The sequence below is a fragment of the Coffea arabica genome, chromosome 5c (genome assembly GCF_036785885.1).
Source record: "Coffea arabica cultivar ET-39 chromosome 5c, Coffea Arabica ET-39 HiFi, whole genome shotgun sequence".
Taxonomy (NCBI): domain Eukaryota; kingdom Viridiplantae; phylum Streptophyta; class Magnoliopsida; order Gentianales; family Rubiaceae; genus Coffea; species Coffea arabica.
Window position 1 is genome coordinate 7,998,472 of NC_092319.1, and position 19,140 is coordinate 8,017,611.

Consider the following 19,140-nt stretch of genomic DNA (forward strand, 5'->3'; position numbering starts at 1 on the left):
TATAATTATTGGGGATTTTTCTGTTTTCATATGGATATGATTATGGGGTCATGTATGATGATTGTAAATGATGTTTAATGACTCTAGGAGGTGGAAAAAGTGATTAATTGCAACCAATTTCTGTTTTGGACCAAAAATTGAAAAGTGAGGTTTTTGTGATGAACATTCTGTCCGAATTTTTAGGTCCTAGATAGAGGCCGAATTGGCCTTGGCTTAAAACACGAAAGTTGTAGAGAATGACATTTTAAAGGTGTCTACAAAATTTCAGGTCAATCGGAGTAGTGTGGAATGAGAAAAGTCGAAATTACTATTGCTGTTCTGGTTTACCCGAAATTGGGATTTGCGACTGTAATTGGTTGTTTTGGCTGGAATTGATTCCGAATTGGATGTTGAGGCCTTCTGATGAAATTTAACCCTGTTTCTTAGCTTTCATCTGGTTTTGGAATTTCTGGATTTGGACTTGGAGAGCCTGAGTTATGATGTTTCCGCTAGAATGCGTTCTGTGAAGCTGTTTGTGTGATTCTGGTGTAGTTTCTTGTGTTTTTGACCTGGTTACACTCGAAACTGGGTTGAGTGACCTTCTGCAATATTGTAGCCCTATCTCTTAGCTTCGAAACGGTGGGTCTTACACCTTCATCCGATAATCATAGTGCCTTTGGTACCATTACCGCAAAATGACGTCAAAACCTATTTTTCTGGTTTTGAGCTTAACTTTCATTTCCAGACTTTTCCCTAGTTTGACTTGTACTAGTACTACTTGGAGTTTGCTGAATGGCTATTGGATGAACTTATTTTTGTGTGTGTGCCTTTGGGTTGGAATGAGGAAATCATGAAGCCATGACGGCTGGAAAAGTAAGCAAATTTAGGGGAAGTGCTGTCCGAACTTTTAAAGGATTTGTTTGCATTGAGTTTGTGATCTAAGACTTGGGTTTGAGCAAGGCAATGATACATGATGGATGATTTCTGAGCCATTGAGGTGAGTGACCTCAAACTATTTCTAAAGTTATTTATGAACTGTTTCCTGCATTATTTACTTTTGAACTGTTTCCAAAGTTACTTTTGAACTGTTTTCTTGCATATCATGCGTACTTGCATATGAGTGTTCCTTGTTTGCTGTATTCCTTGACTTATTGGCTTGTTATTATTGTTTGATAATGTGTTAAGTGCTTTCAATGATTGTTAAGACGAGTTTTCTAGGCGAGTGTGTACTTTATCGCACTCGACCTAAATAAATATGAAATTTTCAATGATTAATGATTAAATGCTAGTTGCGCATGAATGTAAGCCGTTTGGCTGAATTGGGCCCTGCCCTTCGTTACCGATCAACTCGAGCCAGAAGCGGACTCGGTCGGGCGATATGGTGACCCTGGGTGAATTTGGTATGCTTGAGTATTACCTTGTAGTCCGGCTATGTCCGGATGGGTGGAGTCCGGCTACGTCCGGATGGGTGGAGACCGGCCAACGTCCAGAAAGAAAAAAAAAAGATGAACGAATAAAAAGATGAACGAGGGATTATTTATAAAAAATGAACGTATCCTTTTCATGAATGTTACTATCGCTTTCCATTGTACATGTTTCTTGAATTATTGATACTCCATATTTAATGTTTTGTAAATGCTGTAATCGTTTCTGGACTTATCATTTGATTTATGACATCATTGAAATGAACTATTGTGAAACCGATTTGATTACTGATTTTAATGGTTACTCGCTGAGCTTCTAGCTCACCCCAAAAATATTTTATTCCCCTCCACAGGGCTCGTGGTGAAGGAAGGACTTGTAGTACTTGTTCACGTGACTGGATGGCCTATATCTTGTACAGTTTTGGATTTGGAATCATTTGATGTATAGTTGGGAATTAGTTTCTGCTGCATTTGTGACATGTAATTATTGGAGACTTGGATGTATATTTGTGGACCATGTGATGTATATTTGAGGTTTATTCTTGTAATTCATTTGAGGACTTTAGTGAATGACTGAGTCCCGGCGAGAGCCGGGCAGGCGGCCCGCCGAACCCTCTGGTTCGCCTTAGGGGAAGGTGGGGTCGTCACAGGGGGAAATTTCTCTTCAAAGGTTGAGTGGTGCCAATCACATTAATTGTGAAGCCCAATAATGATCCTTTTGGAGAGGTCACACCTAAACCTAAATGACGTGAAAAATGAGTGGAATGCATGCCATGTGAAAGTGTGAGTTTGTGTGAAGTGAGAAAAATGATAAAAGTAATAAGATAAGAGTGAAGGTGTGCAAATGTAGATGAAAGTACTCGTGTGCGAGTAAAGATAAAATGTTCGTGTGCAAGAGAAGATAAAAGGGTTCGTGTGCAAGTGGAGATAAAAAAGTGTTCGTGTGCAAGTGAAAGTGATAAAAAGGTGCATGTGTGCAAATGAGACAAAAGTGAAAGTGTAATGATAGAGTGGATTGAGAATGCATGAGCCTAGGGAATTCATGCATATTGGGTACGGGGAGACCTAAATCGTGACTCAATTTGCCCTTTTATAGAGGGAATACAAGCGTGCTAAGGCTTAGAAAAAGCCACACTCGTCTATATCCCATATTTAAGGGGACTCTCACGCAAATGTACCCTATAACTAGTATGAGGTGCAAAAATCCTAAAATGAAGGGAAAGGGGGTTCGAGGAGCATGCCAAGTGATAAAACTAAGAAAAATGCATGATATGTGGTGAACAAGCAAATGATATGCTAATGAGGGGAAATCCCTAAGGGTCTAGCGTTGGACTAGCCCATTCTATGAATTCCGACTAGCGTTGGACTAGCGGAAACGTACATTCATCCATTCCATTCATTCATGGCTATGAAAGCAAGTAGACATGCCAAAATACTCGTAAACACATAGCACATAGCATTTAGCATGCTCGACTAGATGCAAGAGCCTACCAAAGCAATTAAACATGTAGCAACAAAAGCAAGCAACCAAGGGGAAGGGGAAGTGGACCAGATGCTCTCCGAGCCCTATCTATTACAAGCCAAGAGGTGTACACATACCCCATAAAAGCATAAAAGGAAAGGGGAAATGGACCAGATGCTCTCCGAGCACTATCTATTACAAGCCAAGAGGTGTACACATACCCCATAAAACTTAAATAAAAGTAAAAAGTAAGTAAATGCATGCAAGGAGATAAGGAAAGCGAAGTAGGCATGCATATTCACATAACACGTAGGAGCACATAGGGTCAAATATAATGCAAATGAGGGATAGAGTGTACCTCCCTTGAATTGACGCCCCAATGAAGTGAAATTATTCAATTACCCTCCAAAATAATAAAAGGGTCAAGGCACCACTTTATTTAAGAAAAATTAAAAGAAATGGGCAAAACAAAGCTCACTTAGTCATAAAGTCCCTAAAGTCATAACTTGAGTGCAATTTAAACTAAGCATGGTAGTTAATTGAAGCAAACAAGCAGTGAAGTTGCACAATTTAAAATTAACAAGGACCAAAATGATGAAATTCTCTAATTGATTGGGTCCTAGTGGAACAAGGAGAGACTTGGGGGGGCCAAAGTGTAAAATCTGGAAATTATTTCATGCAAGCTTACGTAGGAAAACAAATTCTGCAGCTGAAACTTTCTACAGACAACATGAATGTGCGCTGCATCTTCATTCATTCATAACCAGATTTTTGATCACAGCTTTGACTAGATTTTCCAAACCAACATCATCGATTCAAACTAAGCAACCAACTTCACTTGAATAAACAGAAAACTTAGCAAGACAGCATGCAATTTTGGACAGCCCAAACAATTTCTTGCAAGGCGTATGAAACATTTCTACAGCAAGAGAAGGCTTTCGGCAACACTTCCTATCGAATTTCAGCAACCGAAATCGAACTCAAGCGTACAACTTTGTTCAAAACAAAAAAAAATCAGATTCCCAATCCAAATGCACAGCTTTAAACTAGGCGGCAACCACATCATTATCATCATCCAAGCAGGCAGAAAATTTGGAAAGATCTTATGCAAAAATTCTGGAAAACATGCAAACATTTGAAAAAACAAGACTGCTGCAACTTTCTCCCTTTATCCGAACAACCAAGGTAAAGGTTAACCATTTTTATCATAAACATCAGGCCGTTCCAGTGGGTCAAGGCAATGAATCCGGACTACAAAACAAAACAGGCAGCCTTGCTTAATTATAATGAAACACAAAAGATCGAGGAAAAGGACGCCCAACTACACTTCGCCTGCTAATTTCCTGGTTTGAGAAGAATTTTCTTTTGCGAAGGAACATGTATCCACTACGCACCCATAGCATCAAGTTATACACAAAGTAAAAGGCAGGACAAAGGTAACCCAAAGATAGCAAATAAAACAGATTCCAAGTTGTAACATGGCTGAAATGCACGTAGACAGCAAAGGATTTCACTTTCTCTTAACTCGGATGAGCTATACAGGGGAAAATAAAGGGGAAAAAAAAAGTTACCTTTATTGCTGGGAAACACCATTGAAATGCGAAGACTCCGAGGATGGCAATATTCGAAACTCAATGGAGGAAACGCAAGCTTTGCTCTTCTGGTCTGAAACCTCTTTTCCTCGACTCCTTTGCCGTCCCAAACACCAAAGATCTCTCCTCCAGTCCTTCCCTTTACCGCAACTTTCTCTCGGTTTTTTCCTGCTCAACCACACCCTAGCCGCCTTCTGCTTTGACAGCCAACCCCCTTTTCTGTTTTCTGTCTTCCAAATTTCCCCCGTCACCTTTCTCTTCACTCTTTTTTTGTTTCCTTCTTCCCCCGACTCCCCCTTGCGGCTGATGTCTTCTTTTTCTATTTATCCTACCTCCCAAACTCCTAAACCCTTGCTTGTAAGGTGAGGATGAGGGGCAAGGACAGGCCCTCTCATCCAGCCCTCCAAAGGGCAAGCCTGGCCATCCTTTGCACGCTGCAAAAAATTGCAGCGTGCATGCTGCGACAAATTTTTTTTTTTTTTTTTTTTTTTTACAAAAACAACTAATTAACAAATGCAGAAAAACATAAATGTTATTTAAATGCAGAAAAACAAAAGTGCAGAAATGCTAATTAAGATAAAACGAAATGTTATTTTTCTTTCTTTCTTTTTCTTTTTTTTCCTTTTTAAAGTAGCCTAACAAAACGATAATAAAATTAAGTAAAAACAATCTAACAATCTAATAAAGTAAACTAGAAAATAAACAGCAAAAATGGCAATTTTGATTTTTCTTTTCATTCATTTTTTATTTTTTTCATTTTTCCAATCCAACTAAAGCCTATTTTTGAATTTTTCCTCTTTTTCCTTTTTTTTTTCTCTTTTCTCATTTTTATGATTTTTCATTTTCATTTTCTTTCAAGAAAACATTGAATAAAAACAAAATGACTAAAATGATTTTTTTTGATGTCTTCCTTTTCTTTTTTCTAAAAACTCTATGCTAATTTTAAAATTAAAAGCTAAAACTAAAAATTAAAACTAAAAGTAAACAACGAATGCAAGCAATCTAAAATGAAAATCATGAAATAGATGCCACATAAAATTATTCAAAATTTGGTGTCTACAATATGGATGCATGAGCCTGGGGCTCACTAATGCAACTAGACTCGATAAGGTTTAAAAAGGTCCCCAAGCCTTCAGATCTAAGGGAATGGGTCATCAATCCCAAGACCCTCGGTCGGTGGCTCGAGCGATCCCCTAGGTACTGCTATGGGCGCAGAGCACACCATCCACATACCTAGAGAAACCATTCCTAGTCCTACAAGGCGGTATGGGAAAGAGTCCACGAAAATAAAATAAAATAGAATAACAGTAAATAAACGTGCACGTATGAAGTGTTCCCTATTTTGAGAGAAAGGGTTGAGACCCAACGCGAGGCTCTAAAGGTGACACACCCCCCCAAATGCAATGCAAAGCGCGATATAAAACAAGTAAAACATACATCCAAGCAACCAATCATACATACGTGAGTGAGGGAGTAGTTTGATACGCGCGCGAGGCAAAAGGTCCTAAAATAGAAAATGCAACCCTAATATCCAAATGTTACGCATAACAAGGGTAGAAAACGAAAAAGAATAGCTAAATCAAATGCTTGGACCCACTTAGGAGTCCCCAGTGGAGTCGCCAAGCTATCGCTCCCCACTTTTTGATGGTGTGTGAGTAGTGTGTAAGATATGTACATGAATGTGTGTGAAAGTGAAAATAAAAGGCCGTGGGATTGAAATGCGACGGTTTGGCCAAACAAAGTTCAAAAAGAGTTTTAAATAGAAAAGGAGTCGCCACTTGATATAGAGTTAGGGTGTACCAAGTCACCCAAAAAGTGATTTTTGGAAAGAAAAGTAAACGAACCCTTTTTAAAGAACTTTTAGGTCTACGTAACCAAAAAAAGGGATCGAGGGTCACATTTGATAAGGGAGAAGGCAAAGGCAAAGTCTAAGGCACTCCCTCACCCTAGCCAAAGCTAGTTGCGTGACTTAGCCCCACTTTTCCTAATTCTTCTACCCAAAATATGCGTTGCACGTTGGATTGTGACTAATGGATAAGAAAAGGAAAGAAAAATGCAATCCTAAATCTAAAAATGTCTCTTATGAGGCTTTTTGGTCCCAACCACATGAGTTGTGATAACCAATAAAGAAAGCCCTCATAGAGGTCATGGTTAATGCAAATGAGGACTCAAGTATGAGTGTAAGTGTGCAAATATAAGAAAAGTGCATGTGTGCAAATGTAAGAAAAGTGCATGTGTGCCAATTGAGAAAATAAAGGTGTTTGTGTGCAAGTGGATGAAAATAATAGTATATGGTAGTAAATACATATAAGCGCAACTAGGTATAATTTGTGAGGTAGAAAATAAATAAGTGATAGGGAAAGTAGAGAAATGTGTGAACATGGCATGTGGATTGAGAAAAAATATAAGTAGTGAGAAAATGTGGATAAAAAAGTGAGGAGGTGATATGATAGAAATGAAAGTGTATGAACCTAGAGGAATGAATCAAGTCGGGTACGGGAATGACTCCTAATTTCACGACTTTAATTTTCCCTTTGATTAGAAGGAAGGACTAGCGTGCTAAGGCTATTTTATAGCCACACTCGCTCGTTTCCCTTACCGAAAGGGGACTCTCAAGCAAATGTACTCTATAACTAGCATGAGGATGCAAAAACCTAAAATGAAGGGGAAATGGTTGGAAGAACATGCCAAATGCTAGAAAATTAAGAAAAATGCATGGAATGTAGTGAAACATACAAAAAATGCACTAGCGAGAGGGGACGACCTATTGGGGTCTAGCATTGGACTAGCCCTTTTCTAAAATTGTCTCACAAGCATTGGACTTGCAAGAGCTCGAGGGGAAAGACCATGGTCAGCGTTGGACTAGCCACGGTGACGCATTCATCCATCACATTCATTTATGACTATAGAAAGCAAGTAGACATGTCAATCACCTATAAACACGTAGCACATAACACTTAGCATGCTCGACTAAATGCAAGAGCCTAATAAAGCAAATAAACACGTAGCAACAAAAGCAAGCAACCAAGCTAATGAACCTATTACATTTGCTAACTAAAACAAATAGGGAGGTGGAAAATTGAATAAAAATGTTCTCCAAACCCTATCTATTACAAGCCAAGAGGTGTACACATACCCCATAAGTAAATAAAAGAATGACTTAATAAAAGCAAAAGTAAATGAAATAAATGAAATGAATTAAGGAAAAGCAAGGAAAGCAAAGTAGACATGCAATTCTCACTTAGCACGTTGGATCACATAGAGGAGACAAAAAAAGATAAAAGAAGCTATACCTCCCTTGAGTTGATGCTCTAAATGGAGTGAAATCACTTATTTATCCTCCAAAATAAAAGAAAAGATCAAGGTACCAATTTATTTGGGAAATTTAAAGAGAATAGGTAAACACAAGCTCACTTGGACACAAAGTTCTTAAACTCATGCATTAAGTGCAATCTAAACAAAGCATGGTAATTAATTGAAGCAAACAAGCAATTGAGTTGAAAAATTGAAGCTGTCAAGGACCAAATTGAGGACATTATTCAATTGGTTGGGTCATGGTGAAACAAAGAGAGACTTGTGGGACCAAAGTGTAATTTTTAGAAATTATTCATGCATGCAAAATGAAAATCTCCAGCAAATTGACGCAAACTGAAGCTTCTATCATTTTCTGCTGCAAAAATTGCAGCTCGTGAGCAAACCAAAGAAACGGCAAAACTTACAAACAAAACCAAATCTCATCAAATTCTCTACAATCATTGTCGACACAAGATCCGGCATACAAACAAGATAAAAAAAATCCAACTTGTGGGCTGTTACGGGAATCAAAGACATGAAAGCTAATGCAGCTTCATGCAATCCACGAAGGAAAAGCTTCTGCAACTATTTTACACACTTTTTTTTTGATGCAGCATAGATGCATACATGCCGAACACCACAAGAGAGTCCTAATTGGTTCGCTAACTAAACACAGAATGCAAAAACTTGGGACAAGAGAGAGGAACAATAAAACAAAGCTGCTGAACTTAACGTGCAACTAAGCTACATCAACATTTTACAGCAAATTTCTGGTATTTTGAGATTCCAGCAATTACGTGCAATGAATTCTGGTACCAAACTCAAATCAAAAGCAAACATTCATCAACACGGATACCCTAGAAACCCTCAACACCCTTTGATGAATACCATGGTCACTGACAATCCAAGCGAATGAAAGCATGAGGGAATTGCAAGGTAAAGAAAACCGCAGTTGGTTTCTGATGAATTAATGGGGGATCATCTGGAACAAAAGAAATTATTCAACCATTTCACTCAAGCCGTCAAACTTCAAATTGTTTCCAAATTTTCAGGTAAACGTAAGCCATAAAACCAAGTTCTTGAAACAATAGATATCATCGAAGGAACAACTAACAGATAATCATCCATTTCAGTTTCATGGAGGCAAAGGAAATCGTGAAAGCTGATGGCTTTTTAGGTTCACAAGCTTTCAATCACCCAAATTCGAAACTCACCTTATAATCTACGCACAGCTACAAGATTTAGCAGTGCTCGGGCCTCTTTTGATGAAGATCCGCGATTGCGGATGGCGTGACAGTCCCAATGGCTCTCTTTACTTTCAGCTGCAGACGCTTCCCCCTTCGGTTTTGTTTTTCTGGTTTTTCCTCTTTAAAACCCGTAGCTTCTCAATCTCCCGTTGCCCTCTTCAACCCTCTTTTCCTACCCAAAAACATAGCCGCCACCTGCTCCCCTCTCAAAGCCCTCTCTCAGCCGCCGTCAACTAGAACCCTCATCAGACCTCACCTCCTCTCCAACCGTTATCAGATCCTTCTCAAAAACTCTGCCGTTTTTCTTCGCCCCTTTTTCTTTGCCCTCTCTTCCAGCCGAAGCTCCCCGTTGTTTTTCTTCGCTATCTCTCTTACTCCCCTTTCCAGCCGCTGTACCTCACCCTTCTATTTTTTCTTTTGCCGTCCAAAACCTCACTCTCAGCTCACTCCCAAAACCCCCGCCGTTCTCTTTCTCGGTTTCTCTCTTCCTGGTTTTTCTTTTGCCGTCCCAGAACCTCTATCTTGCTTCCCCTCCCTCTTTATATCAGACTCCAACCCTAAAAACCTTATCTCGATGGTTCAGAAGCAGCCTCAAGTCTCCGTTTCCTTCTCAGCCATCGGATAAGCTTTCTTTCTAGATTGTCCTGGGCTTATAGATGAAAGCCAAGTGTAACAGTACTGTGATGATCTAACGGAGCCAACCCAAGGCCAAATGGCCGAGAAAATGCAGCTGCAATTTTCTTCTGCTGCGGCTGAAACTGAACGTGGCTTTTTCCTTTTTTTTTTAGCAAAATAAACAACAAACCTTCCTATTTTGAATCTAAAAAATTTAAAGAATATTTTTGTGAGCAATTCTATTTTTTTTTTCACAAAATCTTAAAATTAATAGACAAATAAGCAAAAATGAATAAAATTAAAAAATAAAACTAAATTAAAAGATTTGATGTCCAAAATGCTTAAAAAATGTCTAAGATAAAATTTTAAGATAATTAAAACAAAAACGAGTAAAAATTTGGTGTCTACAACAGGTCGCATGTTTGATATTATAGATGATGATAATAGTGTTAGTGAAATGTTCAAAATGCATAAGTCTATAATGGTGATTAATGTGCATGTGCTGGATATGGATGTTATTCCCAATGATCAAACTAATGTTGAGGTTGAAAATGGTCATAACACCTATATGAACTTATCAAAAAAAGGAAATGACAGTGTATCTACTATTGAGATTGATGATTCTGAGGATGAATATAATGACTTTAGCTCTGATTCAAGCTAGCTACACAACATGGATAGTGACAATGAGGATGACATAGATGTTGATAGTATGTCTCTGGCAGGTAGTGAGAATACTGACATGTCCTTTTTTGATTTTGATGATAATGAGGAGGGTGATATTGTTTCTGATTCTGAAAATGAGAAAGAATGTGACCCCATTCAGCAAGCTTTGAAATAAAAAATGTGGACGTATAACCTAATAGGAAACATAGAGTTTAAGAAAGGTCAGCTGTTCACTAATGTTGATGCATTCAGAAAGGATTTCCTATTGTGAGAGTGAAGAATGAAAAGAGTAGAGTAACAGCTATTTGTGGTGTTGAAGGATGCAAATGGAGAATTCATGCATCACCAGTAGTAGATTCCATCATCTTTATGATTAAGTCTTACCAAAGTGAACACACATATGTGATGGATAGGAAGAACATAAAAGCTACAGCTGACTAGATTGCAAAGAAACTAGTACTGGTCATGAGAATTCACCCTAACATGTCTTCCAAAGGAGTAGAAGCAGAGATGATTAAATATGGTGTGCATCCAAGCAAATGGCAAATTTATAGAGTACTTTCAAAAGCAAGAAATGAGATTGAAGGTAATCACAGTAAATCCCACACCAAATTGCCAAAGTATGCAGAACTTCTCAGGAAATACAACCCGCACAGCATCTGCAAAATACATTATGATAGGCCTACTCTCCTTGTTGAGTGTAGATTTCTAAGAATATTTATTAGTTTCAAAGCTCAAAGAAGTGGATTTCTTGAAGGCTGTGGACCTTTTGTTGATTTTGATGGATGTATTTTGAAAGGTCCCTTTGGTGGCGTACTTCTCACAACAGTTACTTTAGATGCTAACAATAGCATCTTTCCTATTGCATTTGCTTTGACTGAGTGTGAAAGTAAAGAAACATGGAGTTGGTTTTTCCATCACTTTGAGGAGTTCTTTGGGCCATTTGGAGAGAATGGTCCTTTAACTTTCATGAGTGACAGGCAAAAGGTATATTAATTCTGCAATAGTTTTGTTCAGTTCTGATTCTGTTAGTCATCAGTGTAACAATATAAGTTTTTTGGTTTTTATTTCAGGGCTTGAATCTTGCTTATGAAGAGATAGTGTCTATTGCTCATGGAAGGCATTGCTGTAGGCATATCTGTAGCAATTTTAAAGCTCAATTTCCTAGTATTTTGCTCAGTAACCTATTCTGTAGAGCAGCAAAAAGCTTTGACATTGCAGGGCATAATGAAGCCATGGCCAACATAAAGAAGCTAAACATAGAAGCTTTGAGATATCTGGAGAAAATTCCCAAAACAAGTTGGTGTAGATATACCTTTAATACTGGAATTAAGTGTGATCATGTCACAAATAACTATATTGAGTCCTTTAATGCATGGGTAGGTGAGCTAAGAGGGAAACCTATCTCAACATTGGTTGAGGGCTTGAGGAAGAAGTTCATGAAGAAAACGCATAAGAGATATCAAAAAGGGTGCACACTAACCACTACTGTCACCCCAAAGATGATGGATAAACTGCAAAAAATAGGACAAGCATCAAGACAATGTCAACTTACTATGGCAGGTGATGACATATTTGAAGTGGGGGATATGAACAGGTCTTACATAGTCAATTTGCCAGCTAAAAGTTGTAATTGTGGAGCTTTTCAAAATTTAGGACTTCCTTGTAAATATGCTGCATTAGGGATTATTTACAAGAGACAGAAGCTGGAGTCTTATTGTGACCATTGGTTCTCAAGAGATATGTACTTAAAGGCATATGCAAGTGTGAGGACTCATGTTTTTATTCTTAATTTAGTCTATTTTATAATTATTTTGCCCTAGTGTTATTTAATTTTACTATTTTTGCATGAATTTTTCTTAATTAAGCTTTTATCTCATGTGCATTGAAAGTTTCTCGAAGGTCACACCGGCGCGACTAATTGGAAATTTGAGAATTTAATACTAGACTAGTAAGTATGAGTAATTGTAGTGCTAGAGGAATTACCCTGGAGGATTAGTGTATAAGTGTAGCAAACAAGAGAGAAATTGGTAGTGCAAGGCACTATTGAGCCACTATTGAAAGTTGACTTTTTATACAAACTTATGGTTAGCCTTTTCTTTATTTTTCCACCACAAACAAATTAAACATTTCACTCCCTCACACACACTCTCTCTCGGCCGAACAAGGAGAAGAAATGGGGGAAGAGAAAAGCTTCACCTTTTGCTCCAATCTTGCTTGATACTTTTCATCCAACCTACAAATCTCTTGGAATTTTACTATAGCTTGAAGGAAGGTGCAAGCTTGTGGTGTTTCTTGGTGAAGTATTGGTGGAAAGTCTTGCTTACAACTAGGGTTTAGGAGCTTGAAGAGGTAACCATTTCATCCTTCTTTAATCTTTCAAATTTTACCAAGAGTAGAGGTTGTATTTCATGGATTTGAAACCCTAATCAAGAATCTAGGCTAGTGGACTTGGGGAAAACTTTTATTTCTTGCTTTACATCTAGGCTAGTGGTCTTGAGGTGGCCTTTTAGGTAGCTGACTTGAGGTTCTTGCTTGATTGTTGTTGTTTGTGTGATGAGTGACTTGATATTGGCTTGGTAAGAGGAGAGAAAGTTGGAAGAAACTCATGGGAAGAGCTGGCCGAAAATTTCTGCCTTATTGCCTTGCTTGGATTTCGAATTTTGTTGCTTATATGGCTGCTAAATTGCTTGTTATATGTTGTATTATGTGTGTGGAAATTGGTTTTAAAAAATCATTTCAACTGGTTACATAAAACTTGGGTTTTGCGGAAAGATTGCAATCTAGAAAACAGCGGCCAGGGCAGCTGACTAAGGGTACTTTGTCTGAGCATAAATCTTTGTACAAAAGTCGAAATCAAGTTCCATTTGTGGCATTTGAAACTAGACACCAAAATTTTTCCAACGGTATAAAATTACCCTACTAATTCGTTTTGAACGAGCCGTAGCAAACCAACAAATTGGACTGACCTGTTTTACCTGTTTATCCGAGAGAAACTGTGAAACTGTATATTGTGGCTCAATTTCGTCTTACTTGTGAAAAGAGTCTGAAAATGATGTTTTTGATGAATTATTTTATTTTGAATCTATTTTCTAACGCCATAAACCATTCTCAATTTGGACTTGTGTAGAGTTAGATATGGTCTGATTTCAAAACTGTGTCAAAGCTAGTAACTGGAAAATTGTTGAACAGGTTGTGAAATCCAGCCATCTTCAAACTATTGTATCTTGCTGTTCAAAAATCCAAATTTAGTTCTTATTGTTGCGTTTGAAACTTTACTTGAAACTCTTTTTGAGTTATAAATTTCAGAGGCTAATTCAATTCCTGTGAATTTTTCCGAATTTCCAAACATTGCTAAAAAATCAAGACTGGTTCTGCCCTGATTTCATGAAGTAGCAAATTTGAGCTGAGATTTGAATGATTTCTAGTTGGAACCGGGGAAAAGTGTCTTCTGAAAAGTTTTAGTACTATGAATCTAGTTTGTAACGGTGTAAAATTTCCAAATTTTGGACTTACCAAACTCAAGATTTGATTTTCAAAGTATGGTCGTGTAAAGCTAAAAATTTCTGATTTCTTAAGGAATAAACTTTTACGAACTTCCAACTTCCTTTTGAGATTGATAGTCCTTTATAAACTTGATTTCATGGATAATACAAGTTTCCCTTGTAACTTTAAATCCTCAATTTTGAATCCCGATTTTCGATGAGAAAATCACTTTTAAGGCATTGTCTTAAATTTTAAGCAAATGCATTTCTGTGAGGACTCGAATTTTTCTTATTTTATTTTATTTTACTGGTTTAATTAAGTATTTACTCACCCATTTTCTTGGAATATTTTATTCCAATCTCTTTATACTCAATTACACGGGACTATGACCTACAAGTATTTTAAAAGTGTCTTGATTCAAAAATTTATTTTTGAAAGCTCGTTTAGAGTGAATAGTGGATGCGCGTTTGGAGACAATAATCGATTCGAGAATACAATAACCTTGAAAAACTGGAGACTTGTACATTAGTTTTGAAATAGGTATTTTTATGTTGAAATGTTCAATTATTAGTTAGCGATACTATCGTCATAAGAATTTCTTGAAAATTCCACTTTATCGCGCACAAATCGGGAGTACCCATTTTTGTGTGCGCGATTAATTGAGGGACTTTAGACCCTTATTTTTAGACCATTAAGAGTGAATAATAATAGTAGGAATACAAGTACATTAGAGGTTTAGTGCATGACGGGTATTTTTACATACGTGCAAGTTAAAAAATCGAATTACACCCGTTCACTGCAAGTATACAGGTCAACTAGTAGTTTAGGGTATATATCGGGTCGATCTCACAGGGAAGAGTGAACAATTACCGGTATTACTAAAACTTCTCTATTATTTAGACTATCAATTAATGATAAGAAATTTAACCTACTGAAATTATACAAAATAACAAATAAAAGCTCCTTAGGTTGTGGTATCCCTAACTACTCATGCAAGTGTTATATTTGGATCATTGAGTACTACATCTAAGCTAGTTATGGTGTAATTTCCTTATGCATTTGAATCCTACTTTCGTAGTGAATCAATTATACTAATAACCAATCCATACCTATTCTCATGGTTATGAAATTAGTTACAAGTTCATTTCTTCAATGAAATTACATGAAATTAATCACCAAAACCCCATAGGTGCACCTCTACTCTCGTGAGTGTACTCCCCATGTTTAGCACTTATTGAACTAATGTTAAATCTCAATTTTCATTGCAGAAATAACACCTTAGATAATCACAATTAATGGTACCAGATTAATCATGATTTAAAGAGCTAAAGTGCTAAATAACTTGCTCAAATCATAGTAGTTAAATAGCCAAATAATAAATACTAACAATCATAGAAAGTTCAACCAAACCAAAGGCATAAACTTTAGAGACACATAAATAACACAAAATCCAGAACTTGCATATTAACTAAATTTGGAATCAAGTACAAAAGATAAAAAGTTGGAAAGGAATGTAACCCATGTCACTTGAGCTCATCACCTTGCCTTATTCATCTCCATCTTAATCCTAGTCTAGCAATATACAAGAATGGATGAACTACACTAGCTAAACTATCCTACACAAAGGAAATGAAAGAACTACATTTCTACACTTCAAGTTCTCTCCCGTATCTCCTTTTTTTTTTTTTTTTAGACCTCCCAGAATGTCTCTACATATAAACTGATGAAGAGCTCTTCTCCAGTCCAAATTTTCTGCTATAATGATTCTCAAATCTCCATTTTGTAAGAAAGTCAAAAACAATGGTTTTGGACTTGGAATTTTGGCTATACCTCTTACTTTTTGTCTTCTGAAGCATGTGCACCGAATTCACTTGTAACTTATAGCTGGAAAGTAGTCTGAACACAAGAGAATTAACTGAACAAATTGCAGAATTTTGGCCAAAAAACGCGCCTACACAAAACGCGGTTACAAGTCACGTTTTGTGTACTCTCGTATTCACTTTGGCCTTGTTTTATCTGCGATTTTCTCTATCATAAAGGCCGAACTGGCTTTTGTGCAAAACACAAAGGTTGTAGCCCTTTGAGTTAGATTTTCAATGCTTCAATAATCATCCAAATTGGAGCTTTGTAGCCTGAGATATGATCAAAATACTAAACACTGGTCAGAGCTCTATTTTCCACTTTGGACAGCTGAGTTGAATTTCGGTATTTCAACTTTTGGACTATGAAAACGGATGAATCGGACTTTGATTTCTTCATACCAAATGTAGATCTCTTTCTTAGCTTTAAATTGGTATAAAGATCACCTCAATCCGATCAGTGAAGCTCCAGATATAGTCAAAATACCAAAATGTGTCAGAGTTGTCAAACCTGACTTTTTTTTTTATTCAAATTGCATTTTTCCTTTTACACTTCATATTTTATTTTCACCACTTTAATCCATCTTCAATCATCCAAATATCTTCTCAATGCACTTCATTTGATGATTGAATCATTAAACCTACAAAATATGAAGTTTTTACCATAAAAATCCATAAAATGCAATGTTTAGCCACTTTAACATAAAATGTAGTTTTTTACCAAAACCTTAGTTATTTTAGTTATAAAACTAAATAATCAAACCAAAATTAACTAATAAAACACACTAAAAATTACGTAAAATATATTCTTATCAGTGCACAAGTGAAACAAATTCGAGAGGAATCGGGCACGAAACGCGCGCGTACGCGCGGGAGAGAGATTTGATTTTTGAACCAATTTAGAGCCACACATTTTAGCTTCTCTTGAAAGCTTCATTTGCAGCCAAAACCTCTCTCTCTCTTGCTCTAAGACAGCCGGCCATCCAAGGAGAAAAACAACCAAAGTTCTTCATTTTCCTTCATCAATCCTTGCTTCAAATCTTCACCAAATCACCTCAAAATTCACATACAGTTTGCTAACCACTCGGAGATCACTTCAAGCTAAGAAAAGGGGCTTGCTCTCATGGTTTTTTTTGAGCTGAAAGGACCAAAATTTCTGCCTTGATCATCTAAGAAAGTAAGTGATGATCAACCTCTCAAATCTTGACTTATGGAAGTTATATTGCACTTATAAGCTCATATATTCATGTGGGTAGCTTTATTTATGTTGAAAATTTGGTGTGTGAACTCTATGAAATCCCACAATGGCTTGGTGGACTGATTTGATAATATATGATGCTATTTATGTTGGATTAGTGCTTAATCTAGTGGAAATACGTTCGGTAGTGAAGGAAAACTCAAAAGGAGAGAGTTGAGCAAAAGTGACAAATCTGCCCTTATTATTGCCATGACCCTTAGTGCATTTTTTTTGTTCAATTGACTTGTTTATGATGTATACATGTTGTGTGGGTTGTGTGGAAGGTTTCCACAAAAAATTACATGATTTGGATGATTAAATGTTGAGTTTTCGAAAATTTGTCAAAGCTGGAAATGAGTCCCGTATTACTCTGGCAGTGTTTTTGTTTCGGTCATAACTTTTTACTCCGATGTCAAAATCGAGTGCCATCAGTGGCATTAGAAACTAGACACTTCCAGTTTTCTAATGTACAAAATGCATGCCTTGATTCTACCTGAGTAAGCAGTACCAACCTTGTAAAGTTACCTGTTCTGTTTCTCGTCTGTACTGGAAGCCCTGTTTTGAGCTGTGATTTGATGCTCAATTATGAGCTAGTTGTGGACAGATTTTTAAAACAATTCCTTCTGAAAAATTGTAGCCTTATGAGTAATTTTCAACGCCACTAACCACACTCAATTTCAAGTTGAATTGAGTGAGGTGTGGCTGAATTTTGAAACTGACTCAGTGATGAAAAACCCTCTTTTAGGCTAGTTGAATGACTCTTTTTGAATTGGGACTTGTGATCTTGAAATTCTTGGTGTTAATCACCTACCAAATGTATCTCGGATATTTCTTAGATATTTGTATTCATAAATGGACCATGTTTGAAAAGATTCGTTGGCCAAATGTTTTAAAAAAGGAAATGGAAGTACAAGGCAGCTTTGCCTTGGAAAATTGGAACTTTAGTGACTTTGTTAACCCATTTTTCGAATGGATTTTTTTATGAAAATTGACAGAGGAATAGCCCTTATATGGTAGTGTAATATTACCAAATTTGGTGCCATTCCGAGTCCATTTCGATGTCCAACCAAAGTCCCAAACTTCATGATTTAAACCTGAAAATTAGCCTAACAGTCTCACATTTCAGCAACTTTGAGCCGCTATATCTTGGTGCTCAAAACTCCGAATCTTGTTCCATGTGTTTTAAACTTTGATTGTAACTCTAAATGAGTTCCAAATTTTAGAGACTAGTTCACATTGTGTGAATTTTTCCGAATTTCCAAACTTTGCCGATAATCAACCAAATCTGTCTTGGTATTCCAAGACAACATCTTGGACCCAAAATTTGAATGTCTTCCAATTGGAATCATGGAAAAGTGTTTTCTTGGAACTTTTAGTATTTTGGAAGTAGTTTCCAACGGTACCAAATTTTTCAATTTTGGACTTTCAGAGAGTGAGTTATAATTTTCCAAAAAATACCCTAAACTTGATAAATTTTGGCTATTTTGAAAAGAATCCGCGCGGGAATAATTTCATAGAATCCGGTAGTATATCCAGCCAGTTCTTGGCCCGATTGATGGTGAGATTTGAAAAAAAAATTGGGTTTCTTCACTGCCTCGAATAAGATTTGAAAAAAAATTGGGTTTTTTCACTGGCTCGAATCTGGCCAGAAATCCGGCCGGATATCCGGCCAGGAACTGGCCAGATTGTGACGTGGCATCTTCACGTCCGACTTCGATCGTTCATTTGAAAATTTATTTACATGGTTTCATACCTACTTGTTTCCTTCCAATGATTTTAAAGATAAAAATCAGATTTTTACTTGAGTTTTAAACCCCACATTTGAACCTCGATTTATGAGTAACTGAATCTCATTTTTGTGATATTTTCTTAGATTGTACACGGGTGCAATTTTTCTCGATAAGTAGGGATTTTAAGTGGTAGTGTGTAATAGTTAATTGTTATTTGTTCAAGCGTTCAAGGGGACCTTCAAGAGGAACTCGAAAGGACGCCTAAACACTTGTTTGAGCACTTAATCACTTGTTTCGAATTGGTGAGTGTTCCATATAGGAGTACGTTACTTGAATAGTTTTATGACATGTTTACTCCATAGTCATTATGTGTTTAACTGTTAAGTGTTATTGATAATTGCTCCTATGAAGTTTTTCACTGTTTTAAGGCGAGTGTGTATTTTATCTCATTCGACCTACTAAAATGATAAATCTTATCGTTAACCGAGATTATTTACCGTCTACCATTTACCGTTTACCGTTCACTATTTACCAATTTACTTGATTACT

At 36.9% G+C, this 19,140-nt stretch overlaps 1 protein-coding gene across 1 annotated transcript in view; it reads left to right on the forward strand.

Moving 5' to 3' along the window:
- Positions 1-10,762: 10,762 nt before the first annotated feature.
- The window catches only part of LOC140007189 (uncharacterized), a 39,569-nt gene continuing 31,191 nt past the window's right edge, over positions 10,763-19,140 (forward strand). The window contains exons 1-2 of the mRNA XM_072049878.1: positions 10,763-11,266; positions 11,353-12,045. Of these exons, the coding sequence (XP_071905979.1) occupies positions 10,763-11,266; positions 11,353-12,045 (1,197 nt within the window). The remainder of the gene's footprint in view (positions 11,267-11,352; positions 12,046-19,140) is intronic.